General features: G+C 45.4%; 1 protein-coding gene across 1 annotated transcript in view; it reads right to left on the bottom strand.

Annotated features, from left to right (window-relative positions):
• PEX5L (peroxisomal biogenesis factor 5 like) overlaps positions 1 to 18,025 on the bottom strand; it is a 113,462-nt gene that overhangs the window by 75,183 nt on the left and 20,254 nt on the right. Inside the window, exon 2 of the mRNA XM_044291059.1 lies at positions 11,087 to 11,198. Within this exon, the coding sequence (XP_044146994.1) occupies positions 11,087 to 11,198 (112 nt within the window). The remainder of the gene's footprint in view (positions 1 to 11,086; positions 11,199 to 18,025) is intronic.

Raw genomic sequence — 18,025 nt, 5'->3', positions numbered from 1 at the left:
GGGAGCGTGTCTCAGCTTTCCTATCACAGCTCAGGGGTGTGTGTCCATTCTGCTGCAGCTCTCTCTCTCTCTCTCTCTATCACAACTCAGTAGACAGGTGAAGGATGAAACTGAGCCGGACAAAGGAATTTGAAAAAAAACAGCAAGTGGCGCTATACAGATACATTTTACTGAATAACTCAGTGGCTATGCTATATTTGAATTACATGCAATTATTAAAGTATTCGGATCAAGGTGGTGGTTTGTTAAGGGGGCAGATCACTGTGGAGGTCACTGTTTATGCGGATGGCGCACTGTAGAGGTTAAGGGGGCAGGGGGCTGTAAAGATCATTGTTAGTTTTTTTTTTTTTAGCTATTTTGCCTCTTTTAAAGAGATTTAAAGAGGCAAATATCCATAGGCAGTGATGGCAAGTTTGCATTGTTCGCCCGCGAACATATGCGGGCTGCCATATTTTTTCCCAAGTCTGGGGAGGAACAGGTAAGCCCTTACCTGTCCCTGTCCCCAACCCGTCTGAAAACAAATGCGGTCAGCGGGAGCGGGAGCCCCAAGAACAGCCACCGGGGGCCTTCATCGGGCTGTTCTCGGAACTGCCTGCTCCCGATGACCACATTTGTTTTCAGACCGGCTCGCGGCACAGGCAAGGACTTACCTGTGCCTCGCCGGACTTATGAAAAAAGATGGCAGCCTGCATATGTTCGTGGGCGAACAATTCGAACTGGCCTTCACTGTCCATAGGATATACCTTAATTGTCTGATAGTTATGGGTCTTGTCTATGTATAAGTATAAATGGTCATATCCAAGAGAAGAATAAATGGACAAGTAGCCATAAATTGTCAATATTATTTCAATAGAAACTTTGCGTTAATCAATAGTACAGGCAAATATAAAAAAATCTTTAAAATATATTGAGTAAGAGAAAAATGCCTTTTTCTCCACTTATAAGCCACATCTCCTTTTCCTCTTGCCTCCTGCATTGCACTCTCAATTCACTGGTAAAATCCATCTTGAAATACAGATTATCAGCTAACTGAGAGATCAGGTTACTTGTTCTTTTTAGAAGTCAGTGGTGGTAGTGGTGGTGGGGATGCGAACTGAGGAGGTACAGTGTAAGAGGGGACCTTTGGAGCGCACATAGACCAGCACTTTTTCTTATAGTGTGCAAGCACGGCCAGATTTCAGGGTGGTCCTAACCATGGAAACGAGAAATGCACAATTAAATCTAGGTAGCCTAGGAAGCAATATGGACAATAACAATACACTGGTAAGTGTCTTGTATTAACAATCTGTACATGATATGTGCTATTTGCTGAAGTGAGACAACCCCTTTAAAGGGAGTCTGTCACCACTATATGACCATATACAGTGCTTACATGGCTCTGTAGCACACCTATACATGAATGTAATGGTACCTTTGGTATTTTCTTTACACTTGCAGAAGCAGGAAAAACGACATTTAATTCATATGCAAATGAGCCCTCGCAAGTGCCCAGGGGCGGCGTTCCGTGTGTAGGTGCCCAGGCTGCTCTGCCTTCATTCAGCGTTACTCCTTCCCCAGCCTCTTCCTTTGCCTGCCCTCCTATTCCCTTGGATCATACCTAGGTCTGTCCGAGATCCCGCGACTGCGCACTGCTTCGCCAGGCCGGGGCATGCACACTGCTATGCCCATTGTGGGCACGGCATTGATTAAACTAGTGAGCATGCGCCGACATTGCGAAGCAGTGTGCAGGCGTGGGATCTCGACCGGACCTAGGGATGACACAAGGGAATAGGAGGGTGGGCAAAGGAAGAGACTGGGGAGGAGTAACGCTCATTGAAGGCAGAGCAGCCTGGGCACCTACACACTGAACGCCGCCCCTGGGCACTTGTGAGTGCTCATTTGCATATGAATTAAATGTCGTTTTTCCTGCTTCTGCAAGTGTAAAGAAAATACCAAAGGTACCATTACATTCATGTATAGGTGTGCTACAGAGCCATGTAAGCACTGTATATGGTCATATAGAGGTGACAGACTCCTTGTCTCATCCCAGACTCATCTTCTGATTTCTCATCACAAAATTGAGTGATGTGGTACCTTTTGAGTCTGTTTGGCTGACCAAGACCTTTACAAGGCATCATTATACTGTATTTTATCAGTGCAGGTGATATTTCATAGAATAACCTAATTTGAAGAGTCACCTGAAACAATAGGTATGCTTTAAAGGGGTTGTCCAAGTGATGGACTATCCTCAGGACAGGCCATCGATCTCTTATTGTTGGCGGCTCAACAGCCCCAGAACCCTGCCAATAAGCTTTTCTACGGTAGCTCTGGCGCCGACACAACCTAGTTCTGCCCACTGTGTTAGACTGCAGCACAGCTCCTTTTGAAGTGAATGGCAGCAGCACTGCCATACATAGCTGTGCCCACTACACAATGGACGGAGTGTAGTGGCTCCAGTGCTGACTTCTGGTGCAGGAGCTACTCTGAGTTACCAATAAGAACCTCATAACCAATTAGAAGGGCCTAGCCAAACTGAACTGTAAACCTACAAAGACACGCTAATAACCCCTATTATACAAAAATGCACAATAAATAGAAAAAATATAAATATTTCTTGAGATAACTTAAACAAATAACATGTAAGTGAGACAAGAGGGGCAAGATGAAACATATCCCCATATTACTGCTTCAAACAGGCAGCATACTGAGTGGACAACTTAGACCAAAAACATATGAACTGCATGCCCTTTAATACACACAAAAATATGTCACTGAGGCACCAAAAAAAGTAAAAAAAATAAAATATATATATATATACAGTACAGACCAAAAGTTTGGACACACCTTCTCATTCAAAGAGTTTTCTTTATTTTCACGACTATGAAAATTGTAGATTCACACTGAAGGCATCAAAACTATGAATTAACACATATGGAATTATATGCATAACAAAAAAGTGTGAAACAACTGAAAATATGTCATATTCTAGGTTCTTCAAAGTAGCCACCTTTTGCTTTGATTACTGCTTTGCACACTCTTGGCATTCTCTTGATGAGCTTCAAGAGGTAGTCACCTGAAATGGTTTTCACTTCACAGGTGTGCCCTGTCAGGTTTAATAAGTGGGATTTCTTGCCTTATAAATGGGGTTGGGACTAGAGTTGAGCGAACACCTGGATGTTCGGGTTCGAGAAGTTCGGCCGAACATCCCGGAAATGTTCGGGTTCGGGATCCGAACCCGATCCGAACTTCGTCCCGAACCCGAACCCCATTGAAGTCAATGGGGACCCGAACTTTTCGGCACTAAAACGGCTGTAAAACAGCCCAGGAAAGGGCTAGAGGGCTGCAAAAGGCAGCAACATGTAGGTAAATCCCCTGCAAACAAATGTGGATAGGGAAATTAATTAAAATAAAAATTAAATAAATAAAAATTAACCAAAATCAATTGGAGAGAGGTTCCATAGCAGAGAATCTGGCTTCCCGTCACCCACCACTGGAACAGTCCATTCTCAGATATTTAGGCCCCGGCACCCAGGCAGAGGAGAGAGGTCCCGTAACAGACAATCTGGCTTCATGTCAGCAGAGAATTAGTCTGCATGTCATAGCAGAGAATCAGGCTTCATGTCAGCCACCACTGCAACAGTCCATTGGCATATATTTAGGCCTAGCACACAGGCAGAGGAGAGGTTCATTCAACTTTGGGTAGCCTCGCAATATAATGGTAAAATGAAAATAAAAATAGGATTGAATGAGGAAGTGCCCTGGAGTCCAATAATATATGGTTATGGGGAGGTAGTTAATGTCTAATCTGGACAAGGGACGGACAGGTCCTGTGGGATCCATGCCTGGTTCATTTTTATGAACGTCAGCTTGTCCACATTGGCTGTAGACAGGCGGCTGCGTTTGTCTGTAATGACGCCCCCTGCCGTGCTGAATACACGTTCAGACAAAACGCTGGCTGCCGGGCAGGCCAGCACCTCCAAGGCATAAAAGGCTAGCTCTGGCCACGTGGACAATTTAGAGACCCAGAAGTTGAATGGGGCCGAACCATCAGTCAGTACGTGGAGGGGTGTGCACACGTACTGTTCCACCATGTTAGTGAAATGTTGCCTCCTGCTAACACGTTGCGTATCAGGTGGTGGTGCAGTTAGCTGTGGCGTGTTGACAAAAGTTTTCCACATCTCTGCCATGCTAACCCTGCCCTCAGAGGAGCTGGCTGTGACACAGCTGCCTTGGCGACCTCTTGCTCCTCCTCTGCCTTGGCCTTGGGCTTCCACTTGTTCCCCTGTGACATTTGGGAATGCTCTCAGTAGCGCGTCTACCAACGTGCGCTTGTACTCGCGCATCTTCCTATCACGCTCCAGTGCAGGAAGTAAGGTGGGCACATTGTCTTTGTAGCGTGGATCCAGCAGGGTGGCAACCCAGTAGTCCGCACAGGTTAAAATGTGGGCAACTCTGCTGTCGTTGCGCAGGCACTGCAGCATGTAGTCGCTCATGTGTGCCAGGCTGCCCAGGGGTAAGGACAAGCTGTCCTCTGTGGGAGGCGTATCGTCATCGTCCTGCCTTTCCCCCCAGCCACGCACCAGTGATGGACCCGAGCTGCGTTGGGTGCCACCCCGCTGTGACCATGCTTCATCCTCATCCTCCTCCACCTCCTCCTCATCCTCGTCCTCCTCGTCCTCCAGTAGTGGGCCCTGGCTGGCCACATTTGTACCTGGCCTCTGCTGTTGCCAAAAACCTCCCTCTGAGTCACTTCGAAGAGACTGGCCTGAAAGTGCTAAAAATGACCCCTCTTCCTCCTCCTCCTCCTCCTCCTCCTGGGCCACCTCCTCTTCCATCATCGCCCTAAGTGTTTTCTCAAGGAGACATAGAAGTGGTATTGTAACGCTGATAACGGTGTCATCGCCACTGGCCATGTTGGTGGAGTACTCGAAACAGCGCAACAGGGCACACAGGTCTCGCATGGAGGCCCAGTCATTGGTGGTGAAGTGGTGCTGTTCTGTAGTGCGACTGACCCGTGCGTGCTGCAGCTGAAACTCCACTATGGCCTGCTGCTGCTCGCACAGTCTGTCCAGCATGTGCAAGGTGGAGTTCCACCTGGTGGGCACGTCGCATATGAGGCGGTGAGCGGGAAGGCCGAAGTTACGCTGTAGCGCAGACAGGCGAGCAGCAGCAGGATGTGAACGCCGGAAGCGCGAACAGACGGCCCGCACTTTATGCAGCAGCTCTGACATGTCGGGGTAGTTGTGAATGAACTTCTGCACCACCAAATTCAGCACATGCGCCAAGCAAGGGATGTGCGTCAAATTGGCTAGTCCCAGAGCTGCAACGAGATTTCGCCCATTATCACACACCACCAGGCCGGGCTTGAGGCTCACCGGCAGCAACCACTCGTCGGTCTGTTGTTCAATACCCCGCCACAACTCCTGTGCGGTGTGGGGCCTGTCCCCCAAACATATGAGTTTCAGAATGGCCTGCTGACGTTTACCCCGGGCTGTGCTGAAGTTGGTGGTGAAGGTGTGTGGCTGACTGGATGAGCAGGTGGAAGAAGAGGAGGAGGAAGCCGAGAAGGAGGAGGTGGCAACAGGAGGCAAAGAATGTTGCCCTGCGATCCTTGGCGGCGGAAGGACGTGCGCCAAACAGCTCTCCGCCTGGGGCCCAGCTGCCACTACATTTACCCAGTGTGCAGTTAGGGAGATATAGCATCCCTGGCCGTGCTTACTGGTCCACGTATCTGTGGTTAGGTGGACCTTGCTACAGATGGCGTTGCGCAGTGCACACTTGATTTTATCGGATACTTGGTTGTGCAGGGAAGGCACGGCTCTCTTGGAGAAGTAGTGCCGGCTGGGAACAACATACTGTGGGACAGCAAGCGACATGAGCTGTTTGAAGCTGTCTGTGTCCACCAGCCTAAATGACAGCATTTCATAGGCCAGTAGTTTAGAAATGCTGGCATTCAGGGCCAGGGATCGAGGGTGGCTAGGTGGGAATTTACGCTTTCTATCAAATGTTTGTGAGATGGAGAGCTGAACGCTGGCGTGTGACATGGTTGAGACGCTTGGTGACGGAGGTGGTGGTGGTGGTGTTGGTGGTACATCCCCTGTTTGCTGGGCGGCAGGTGCCAACGTTCCTCCAGAGGCGGAGGAAGAGGCCGAGGCGGCAGCAGCAGAATAGGCCGAGGCGGCAGCAGCAGAAGAGGTAGCAGGGGGAGCCTGAGTGACTTCCTTGGTTTTAAGGTGTTTACTCCACTGCAGTTCATGCTTTGCATGCAGGTGCCTGGTCATGCAGGTTGTGCTCAGGTTCAGAACGTTAATGCCTCGCTTCAGGCTCTGATGGCACAGCGTGCAAACCACTCGGGTCTTGTCGTCAGCACATTGTTTGAAGAAGTGCCATGCCAGGGAACTCCTTGAAGCTGCCTTTGGGGTGCTCGGTCCCAGATGGCGGCGGTCAGTAGCAGGCGGAGTCTCTTGGCGGCGGGTGTTCTGCTTTTGCCCACTGCTCCCTCTTTTGCTACGCTGTTGGCTCGGTCTCACCACTGCCTCTTCCTCCGAACTGTGAAAGTCAGTGGCACGACCTTCATTCCATGTGGGGTCTAGGACCTCATCGTCCCCTGCATCGTCTTCCACCCAGTCTTGATCCCTGACTTCCTGTTCAGTCTGCACACTGCAGAAAGACGTAGCAGTTGGCACCTGTGTTTCGTCATCATCAGAGACATGCTGAGGTGGTATTCCCATGTCCTCATCATCAGGAAACATAAGTGGTTGTGCGTCAGTGCATTCTATGTCTTTCACCGCTGGGGAAGGGCTAGGTGGATGCCCTTGGGAAACCCTGCCAGCGGAGTCTTCAAACAGCATAAGAGACTGCTGCATAACTTGAGGCTGAGACAGTTTCCCTGGTATGCATGGGGGTGATGTGACAGACTGATGGGGTTGGTTTTCAGGCGCCATCTGTGCGCTTTCTGCAGAAGACTGGGTGGGAGATAATGTGAACGTGCTGGATCCACTGTCGGCCACCCAATTGACTAATGCCTGTACCTGCTCAGGCCTTACCATCCTTAGAACGGCATTGGGCCCCACCATATATCGCTGTAAATTCTGGCGGCTACTGGGACCTGAGGTAGTTGGTACACTAGGACGTGTGGATGTGGCAGAACGGCCACGTCCTCTCCCAGCACCAGAGGGTCCACTAACACCACCACGACCATGTCGACGTCCGCGTCCCTTACTAGATGTTTTTCTCATTGTTATGGTTCACCACAACAACAAATATATTATTTGGCCCAATGTATTGTATTCAAATTCAGCGGGATATAAATTTGAGGCCTAGTATTTAGGCGCTGGGTGACCGGTATGGATTTAGTGACAGAATTAGACTTGGAAATGCACAGAAGCGTGTGTGTGTGAAGTTATTCTGAATGACCCAATGTGCACCTTGAATATTATATACCCTTTTAGGGATAGATTTCAAATAGCTCTGATATAGCAGAAACCACTAAATTATGAAATTGTTAAATTGGGAATTGTATTTAAACCCAGAACAAAAAATGTGCTTTGACGGACACTAAATAACTTTCCCAGCCACAACAGGACAGCGTTAACGAGAGATTTAGCAGGATATAAATTTGAGGCCTAGTATTTAGGCGCTGGGTGACAGGTATGGGTTTAGTGACAGTATTAGACTTGGAAATACACAGTAGCGGGTGTGTGTGAAGTTATTCTGAATGACCCAATGTGCACCTTGAATATTATATACCCTTTTAGGGATAGATTTCAAATAGCTCTGATATAGCAGAAACCACTAAATTATGAAATTGCTAAATTGGGAATTGTATTTCAACCCAGAACAAAAAATGTGCTTTGACGGACACTAAATAACTTTCCCAGCCACAACAGGACAGCGGTAACGAGAGATTTAGCAGGATATAAATTTGAGGCCTAGTATTTAGGCGCTGGGTGACAGGTATGGGTTTAGTGACAGAATTAGACTTGGAAATACACAGTAGCGGGTGTGTGTGAAGTTATTCTGAATGACCCAATGTGCACCTTGAATATTATATACCCTTTTAGGGATAGATTTCAAATAGCTCTGATATAGCAGGAACCACTAAATTATGAAATTGCTAAATTGGGAATTGTACTTCAACCCAGAACAAAAAATGTGCTTTGACGGACACTAAATAACTTTCCCAGCCACAACAGGACAGCGGTAACGAGAGATTTAGCGGGATATAAATTTGAGGCCTAGTATTTAGGCGCTGGGTGACCGGTATGGATTTAGTGACAGAATTAGACTGGGATATGGCCAAAAAATAACCACACTATTGCTGGTTAAATGCACTTGGTGACGGGCGCAGCTTGCCCCTGATTTAGTATATGGCCAAAAAATGAACAGACTATTGCTGGTTAAATGCACTTGGTGTCACAGCTTGACGCACCACACTACTGAGGGTTAAATGCACTTGGTGACGGGCGCAGCTTGCCCCTGATGTAGTATATGGCCAAAAAATGAACAGACTATTGCTGGTTAAATGCACTTGGTGTGACAGCTTCACCCTGATGTAGGCTTTAGCCAAAAAACAACCACACCATTGAGGGTTAAATGCACTTGGTGACAGGCGCAGCTTGCCCCTGATTTAGTATATGGCCAAAAAAATGAACAGACTATTGCTGGTTAAATGCACTTGGTGTGACAGCTTCACCCTGATGTAGGCTTTAGCCAAAAAACAACCACACCATTGAGGGTTAAATGCACTTGGTCGCAGCTTGGATGCACTTGGTCGCAGCACCGCACAAGACACAAAATGGCCGCCGATCACCCCAGAAAAAAGTGACTGACAAACGGTCTGGGCAGCCTAAAAACAGTGAGTGAGCATTTGAATTTCAGCAGCTCAATGATGCACAGCTGCAGATCGATCGATTAATCAAGTGAAGTCCTTTGGAGGAGTTAATCTGCCTAATCTCGCCCTACTGTCGCATCCGCAACCTCTCCCTACGCTAATCAGAGCAGAGTGACGGGCGGCGCTATGTGACTCCAGCTTAAATAGAGGCTGGGTCACATGGTGCTCTGGCCAATCACAGCCATGCCAATAGTAGGCATGGCTGTGACGGCCTCTTGGGGCAAGTAGTATGACGCTTGTTGATTGGCTGCTTTGCAGCCTTTCAAAAAGCGCCAAGAAAGCGTCACAAAAGCGCCAAGAAAGCGACGAACACCGAACCCGAACCCGGACTTTTACGAAAATGTCCGGGTTCGGGTCCGTGTCACGGACACCCCAAAATTCGGTACGAACCCGAACTATACAGTTCGAGTTCGCTCATCCCTAGTTGGGACCATCAGTTGCGTTGTGGAGAAGTCAGGTGGATACACAGCTGATAGTCCTACTGAATAGACTGTTAGAATTTGTATTATGGCAAGAAAAAAGCAGCTAAGTAAAGAAAAACGAGTGGCAATCATTACTTTAAGAAATGAAGGTCAGTCAGTCCGAAAAATTGGGAAAACTTTGAAAGTGTCCCCAAGTGCAGTCACAAAAACCATCAAGCGCTACAAAGAAACTGGCTCAAATGCGGACCGCCCCAGGAAAGGAAGACCAAGAGTCACCTCTGCTGCGGAGGATAAGTTCATCTGAGTCACCAGCCTCAGAAATCGCAGGTTAACAGCAGCTCAGATTAGAGACCAGGTCAATGCCACACAGAGTTCTAGCAGCATACACATCTCTAGAACAACTTTTAAGAGGAGACTGTGTGAATCAGGCCTTCATGGTAGAATATCTGCTAGGAAAGAACTGCTAAGGACAGGCAACAAGCAGAAGAGACTTGTTTGGGCTAAAGAACACAAGGAATGGACATTAGACCAGTGGAAATCTGTGCTTTGGTCTGATGAGTCCAAATTTGAGATCTTTGGTCTTTGTGCGACACAGAAAAGGTGAACGGATGGACTCTACATGCCTGGTTCCCACCGTGAAGCATGGAGGAGGAGGTGTGATGGTGTGGGGGTGCTTTGCTGGTGACACTGTTGGGGATTTATTCAAAATTGAAGGCATACTGAACCAGCATGGCTACCACAGCATCTTGCAGCGGCATGCTATTCCATCCGGTTTGCATTTAGTTGGACCATCATTTATTTTTCAACAGGACAATGACCCCAAACACACCTCCAGGCTGTGTAAGGGCTATTTGACCATGAAGGAGAGTGATGGGGTGCTGCGCCAGATGACCTGGCCTCCACAGTCACCGGACCTGAACTCAATCGAGATGGTTTGGGGTGAGCTGGACCGCAGAGTGAAGGCAAAAGGGCCAACAAGTGCTAAGCATCTCTGGGAACTCCTTGAAGACTGTTGGAAGACCATTTCAGGTGACTACCTCTTGAAGCTCATCAAGAGAATGCCAAGAGTGTGCAAAGCAGTAATCAAAGCAAAAGGTGGCTACTTTGAAAAACCTAGAATATGACATCTTTTCAGTTGTTTCACACTTTTTTGTTATGTATATAATTCCACATGTGTTAATTCATAGTTTTGATGCCTTCAGTGTAAATCTACAATTTTCATAGTCATGAAAATAAAGAAAACTCTTTGAATGAGAAGGTGTGTCCAAACTTTTGGTCTGTACTGTATATAGTACTCCAAAAATAAATTAAAGGGTGGGAAAATGTAATCTCTTTTACACTGCCTGGCCCTGTCAATCTAAGTGCAGAGGGCACAGCAGAAAGAGCAGACCCTCTAGGTGTAACGGCAACGCGCCCATTGTTCCTAGAGTCTCATTTGCATATACTAAAACGTCATATTACTCAGCAATGTGGGCACATCTGAACATGGGACCAACACATATGTCTTCAGCTGCCAAGTGCCCATGTAACAGGTCAGCCAATTTCATAGCTACAAATGAAAATGAAGTGACTGGACCAAAGAGCGGCAGCTTACGCTTTATATAGAAAAGAATGGAGGACTTTATATCTTCTGAATCTCATACAATTGCAGTCTTTCACATCAACACTTTATTTCAACAATCACGATTCCAATTTTCTATAAGCTGCTTTTTCCCTCTTTCAGACGGAGTAAAGGCTGTCACAAGAGATGACTCTATCCCGGAAACAAGAGCTGATTACAGTATACAATTACCTGCTGTATTTGAAGTTACCGGCCTGGCCTTTGCTTCTGATTTGGTTTCACACAGAAAGTCATCAATGGATGGGCTGAGAAGAGGCCTACTTTCTTGTTGTTCACTCACCAGCTGGAAATTGAAAAGAAAAAAGGAAAATAAAGTATCTGTCAGAGTAATCACTGTCCAAAAACTCCAGATGATAAAAACAGAGCTACTGGATCCCTGATGTCCATGAGGCCTGCAGGCAACAATTTAATAAAACTATCCAATGTACAGTAGATTCCTATTTCTATAGTAGTATAATTCCACTGACAGATTTGTCTGGGATCTAAAGGAACTGCTACTCCTGATTGCCCCATACACGTGCACGCTCAGTTCAGCCGAGTGTGCATGTCTCTTCAGTAAGGAGTGTAGAGTAAGCCACCTACGACGGAGGTTTATCTTCCAGGGGAACAAGGATTCGGCATCCTTCCTTCCCCAACATCTGGGAGGCAATTGGTTGGAACTTGGTTGACTTTTCTCTCATGTATATGACGACCTTAAGATTTTGAAGAGATAATGGAAAAATTTACAGCACAGCAGTTACATGACTTTGTCAATGTTTTGGGCATTTATTATAAGAGGAGAGGGAATTTTTTTTGGGGAAAAGAGCAAACTTTTTAACAATTCTCAAGTGGTAAGTGATATTTTTTTTATGAAAGGCACATTTATGACTATTATAAGATTCCAGTAAATGGGCGTCATTTACTATGCTCCTGTACACCACAAATTGGTGTAAAAAAGTCACAAACCGGAGGTCTGCGACTTTTAAAATGCCATTGTGCCTAAATTTTTTCTACGCTACCCGAACCATTTTCTGAAAAGCAGACATAGCGAGCTCTTGGCGAGGGAGTAGTCTCGGGCACAGTCACTATCATTTACGCCAGCTACTAGGCCTGTGTCTCGTCATAAAGTAAGCACATCCTGTAGCATTGCAGGGGATACCAAAGAATGGCATAAAAGGCCAGCTCCGTTTTTTTACAGTGAGTGTGATGCAATATTACAAAAACTGAAATTTTAAAAGAGGATGTCTTATGTGTATATGCACATAATAGTATTCAGTAGTATTTTCAGTTCTTTATATATTTTAAAAAAAAACATTGTTTTTCATTTAGTGTTTTCATTGTGTAAGTCATTGGGAAAATGAAGCATGCTTTGTTTTACTTCTGCCTTAAAAAAAAGTTATGAAAGCTGAAAAGCATACTTTCCAAATAGACAGTGTGGCACAAACGGACATGACCTGTTTCTTCAGTTCAGTACAAAAGTAAGACAGACAAGACAAGGACATGAGGTTATTTTTTCTGAGACCGTGAGTCAACTTAATGCATCCACAGGAACATAAGATTTAAATTTTTATTGTGACAAACACAGGCATTTATTTTATGCCATAAAATGACAGAAGTTTTCTTTACAAAATTGTAGGCATGATGTACTGTATGAAAATGTAAAAAACTGATAGTAACCAATCAATGTAAAAGGAGTTGTCCACATTAAATAAAAACTTGTACATCCTCCTGAATGTTTTATAATAACAAAAAAATCGTTACCTACCACTTTTCTTCCCTGCTTCTTCCCGCTCAGCGCTCCGATCCTCCCCACGGCAATATGTTTTCCTGTCTGCAGTGACGTTTCATGCACAAAGCTCATCAAGCAACCAATCACTGGCCTCAGCAGGACACACGACTTCACTGCTGAGGCCAGTGATTCAATGCACAGTGACTTGTGTGCACTGAGTCTCACCGATGCAGCTAGGAAGATGATGTCAGCGGTGGGGCACACCAAAGAAAGAAGCAGGGATGAAATGGGTTGCGTATTGACTCTTGTTAGTTTAGACCATTTACAGAGGATGCTGAGTTTTTATTAAAGCGGACATCCCATTTAAGCTATCATTGTCTAAACTGCACTGGAAGGGCTAATAAAAGTAAACCAGTATGGACACTGCCAATAGCAACATTTTCAGAATTTAGGGTTTATTTTGTCAAGGCAGACTTGCAAATGAAAGAGGTCATAGAATTGGCTGGTATTGGAAACCTATCCAGTTCTTGTTTCCATTAGTTTTTATACATGGGTCCCACATTGAGAACTCCAACTGTTTCCAGTTAGGTGCTTTTTTTTTTGTAGAGGATTTTAGAGGAATGTAGAGGATTTTGTGAAATTTTATATTCCATCGTTTTGGTGTCCGCCTGGCCGTGCAGAGCCAAACGTATCCATCCTGAATTACAATGCAAGTCAATGGGGACGGATCCGTTTGACATTGACACAATATGGTGCAATTGCAAACGGATCCGTCACCCATTGACTTTCAATGTAAAGTCAGGAGTCCCTTTTATACCATTGGATCAGAGTTTTCTCCAATCCGATGGTATATTTTAACTTGAAGCGTCCCCATCACCATGGGAACGCCTCTATGTTAGATCATACCATCGGATTTGAGTTACATCGTGGAAACTCATATCCGACAGTATATTCTAACACAGAGGCGTTCCCATGGTGATGGGGACGCTTCTAGTTAGAATATACTACAAACTGTGTACATGACTGCCCCCTGCTGCCTGGCAGCACCCAATCTCTTACATGGGGCTGTGATCAGCACAATTAACCCCTCAGGTGCCGCACCTGAAGGGGTTAATTTTGCGTATCATATCCCCCTGTAAGAGATCAGGGGCTGCCAGGCAGCAGGGGGCACCCCCCCTCCCTCCCCAGTTTGAATATCATTGGTGGCCAATGTGCGGCCCCCCGGCCCCCTCTCCTTCTATTGTATTTATATCATTGGTGACACAGTGTGCACCCTTCCCCGGCTACCCCTCCCTCCCTCTATTGTATTAATAACATTGGTGGCCAGTGTGCGGCCCCCCCGGCCCCCCTCCCTCCCTCTATTGTATTTATAACATTGGTGGCCAGTGTGCGGCCCCCTCGGCCCACCCTCCCTCCCTCTATTGTATTTATAACATTGGTGGCACAGTGTGCGGCCCCCCCGACCCCCTCCCTCTATTGTATTTATAACATTGGTGGCCAGTGTGCGGCCCCCTCTCCCTCCCTCTATTCTATTTATAACATTGGTGGCCAGTGTGAAGCCCCCCCCGGCCCCCCCTCCCTCTATTGTATTTATATCATTGGTGGCACAGTGTGCGGCCTCCCCCCCCCCCCCGATTATTGGTGGCAGCGGAGTTCCGATCGGAGTCCCAGTTTAATCGCTGGGGCTACGATCGGTAACCATGGCAACTAGGATGCTACTGCAGTCCTGGTTGCCATGGTTACTTAGCAATATTAGAAGCATCATACTTACCTGCTGGCTGCTGCGCTGTCTGTGACCGGCCGGGAGCTCCTCCTACTGGTAAGTGACAGGTCTGTGCGGTGCATTGCTTAATGATCTCTCACTTACCAGTAGGAGAAGCTCCCGGCCAGTCACAGACAGCGCAGCAGCCAGCAGGTAAGTATGATGCTTCTAATATTGCTAAGTAACCATGGCAACCAGGACTGCAGTAGCATCCTAGTTGCCATGGTTACCGATCGGAGCCCCAGCGATTAAACTGGGACTCCGATCAGAACTCCGCTGCCACCAATGATCGGGGGGGGGGGGGAGGGGAGGCCGCACACTGTGCCACCAATGTTATAAATACAATAGAGTGAGGGAGGTGGGGCCGGGGGGGCCGCACACTGTGCCACCAATGATATAAATACAATAGAGGGAGGGAGGGGGAGCGGGGGGGCGCACACTGTGCCACCAATGATAGAGGGAGGGAGGGGGGCCGGAGGGGGCCGCACACTGGCCACCAATGTTATAAATACAATAGAGGAAGGGGAGGCCGGGGGGGCCGCACACTGGCCACCAATGATATTCAAACTGGGGAGGGAGGGGGGTCTGCCCCCTGCTGCCTGACAGCCCCTGATCTCTTACAGGGGGCTATGATACACACAATTAACCCCTCAGGTGCGGCACCTGAGGGGTTAATTGTGTGGATCACAGTCCCCTGTAAGAGATCAGGGGCCGTCAGGCAGCAGGGGGCAGTCATGTACACAGTTCGTAGTATATTCTAACTGGAAGCGTCCCCATCACTATGGGAACGCCTCTGTGTTAGAATATACTGTCGGATCTGAGTTTTCACTAAGTGAAAACTCAGTTCTGAAAAAGCTTTTATGCAGACGGATCTTTGGATCCGTCTGTATGAAAGTAACCTACGGCCACGGATCACTGACACGGATGCCAATCTTGTGTGCATCCGTGTTTTTTCACGGACCCATTGACTTGAATGAGTCCGTGAACCGTTGTCCGTCAAAAAAATAGGACAGGTCATATTTTTTTGATGGACAGGATACACGGATCACGGAGGCGGATGACAAAAGGTGCATTTTCCGAGTTTTCAACGGACCCATTGAAAGTCAAGGGATCCGCAGAAAAACACGGAAAACGGAACAACGGCCACGGGTGCACACAACGGTCGTGTGCATGAGGCCTATAATAAATAAATAAACCAGCCACTGCTAGTGAGGGGATGAATTTAATGCATACTGATTTATTATTGGGTTCCATGGTAGCTGTATAAATCCACATACAGTGAGCTCCCTCTAGTGGCAGCTGCAGACAGAGATTGTGGAAAGTATAGGATTTGGAGTTCTGAAAAAAATATGATGTGAGATGTGCAGAAAGTTGGTGCGTTTGCCCTACTTGTGAGGAATGAATCCATATTCAGGAGGTGTGTCATCATATAACATATGGTCAAAAAAGCTCACAGAAAAGTATTGTTCGAAGATGGGTAGGAAAAATAGAATAATTACTGTGAAAAATAACCCTCTAAAATATAACTTTTAATCAAGTATATTAAAAAAAGAAAAAATCCCTCCAAGCAAACAATTAAGTTATGCAACAAAAACAAAGTATAAATGCCCACAAAAATGTGACTTTATGGTATAATTAACCCGTTCATGACCAAGGGTCATTGATGCCCACGTTACCACGTCTAAGTTTGCAAATCTGACGTGTCACTTTATGTGGTAATAACTTTGGAACACTTTAACTTATCCAAGCCATTGTGAGATTGTTTTCTCATGACACATTGTACTTCATAATAGTCATAAATTTGAGTCAATATATTTCACCTTTATTTATGAAAAAATCCAAAATTTAACAAAAATTTTGAAAAATTCGCAATTTTCTAAATTTAAATTTCTCTGCTTTCAAAACAGAAAGTGATACCTCATAAAATATTTATTACTTAACATTCCCCATATATCTACTTTATGTTGGCATCATTTTGTAAATGTCATTTTATTTGTTTAGGACGTTAGAAGACTTAGAATTTTAGAAACAATTCTTAAAATTTTTAAGAAAATTTCCAAAAAACACTTTTTAAGGACCAGTTCAGGTCTGAAGTCACTTTGTGGGGCTTACATAGTGGAACCCCCCCATAAATTACCCCATTGTTTAAACTACACCCCTCAAGTTACTCAAAACAGATTTTACAAACTTTGTTAACCCTTTAGGTGTTCCACAAGAATGAAAGCAAAATGGAGATTAAATTTCTAAATTTCACTTTTTTGGCAGATTTTCCATTTTAATCCATTTTTCTCTGTAACACATCGAGGGTTAACAGCCAAACAAAACTCAATATTTATTATCCTCAATATTTATTACAGGTGTTTCTGCGGTTTACAGATTCACCTGTCGTCGTTAACTGATATAAGGGTACACGTTAGGGTGCAGAAGAAAAATAGCGCCATATGGTTTTTGGAAGGCAGATTTTGCTGGACTGGTATTTAGATGCCATGTCTCATTTGAAGCCCCCCTGATGCACTCTTACAGTAGAAACTCCTCAAAAGTGACCCCATTTTGGAAACTAGGGGATAAGGTGCCAGTTTTATTGGTACTATTTTGGGGTACATATGATTTTTAATTGCTCTATATTATGTTTTTTTGTGAGGCAAGGTAACCGAAAAATTGCTGTTTTGGCACCGTTTTTATTTTTTACAAGATTCATCTGACAGGGTAGATCATGTGCTATTTCTATAGAGCAGGTTGTTACGGATGCAGTCATATCAAATATGTCTACTTTCTTTGTTTGTTTGTTTCAGTTTTACATAATAAAGCATTTTTGAAAAATAAATTATGTTTTTGTGTCTCCATTTTCTGAACGCCTTTTTTCTTCTGCCGATCGTCTTGTGCAGGGGCTCGTTTTTTGTAGGAAGAGTTGACGTTTTTATTGGTACCATTTATTATTTTTGGGTACACATGATTTTTGGATCATTCATTACACCACGCAACAGAAAAAAAAAATAAGTATGCCTAAATAAATTAAGCACTTGGAAAGCATTGAATAATTTTAAACAGAACGAGCTTTACTCCAACAATTACCTGATCTACATGAAAATTTGCGTAGTAAACAGTGTATGAAAATGTAATGGAATAATAACATTTCAAAAAGTCTCATTTTTCAGTTTAAAAGTTTTACTTGAGCAAGGCCCAGTACTGTTAAAAGTGCTTCAGACATCTGCTTTTACGTTTGTGAACAGTCATATTTTCCCATTGCAAAAACCAGTAGCAGTCCCCCATCATGTTGGGATTCCAGCGGCCTTGATACCTGTTCTCCATTGTAGAAATATCTTGTTCGTCAATTGTCACTTACGTGTCCCAAATTGGGTGGGAAAACGTCAAGATGGGAATGTAAGAAATGCACTTTCAATGACATTCAATGTTCCCAAGGAAGTTCTGCACTACTAGCACAAATGCATCCCAAGCTGCAAGACGCACTCGCTTTGTCAGATTCTTGCGCTGATCATAAGTATTGTATTTGCCACATATGTAGCAGAAATTGTGTCGATCGTTAACACATTTTCATTTATCCATCTTAAGTTTCAAAACTGATAGCACTATAACAGATCACTTTGTCAAAATCTGTCCAGCTTGCCTTATATACTAACTG

The sequence above is a fragment of the Bufo gargarizans genome, chromosome 4, assembly GCF_014858855.1.
Source record: "Bufo gargarizans isolate SCDJY-AF-19 chromosome 4, ASM1485885v1, whole genome shotgun sequence".
NCBI lineage: Eukaryota > Metazoa > Chordata > Amphibia > Anura > Bufonidae > Bufo > Bufo gargarizans.
This window is presented reverse-complemented; position numbering and strand designations above follow the sequence as displayed.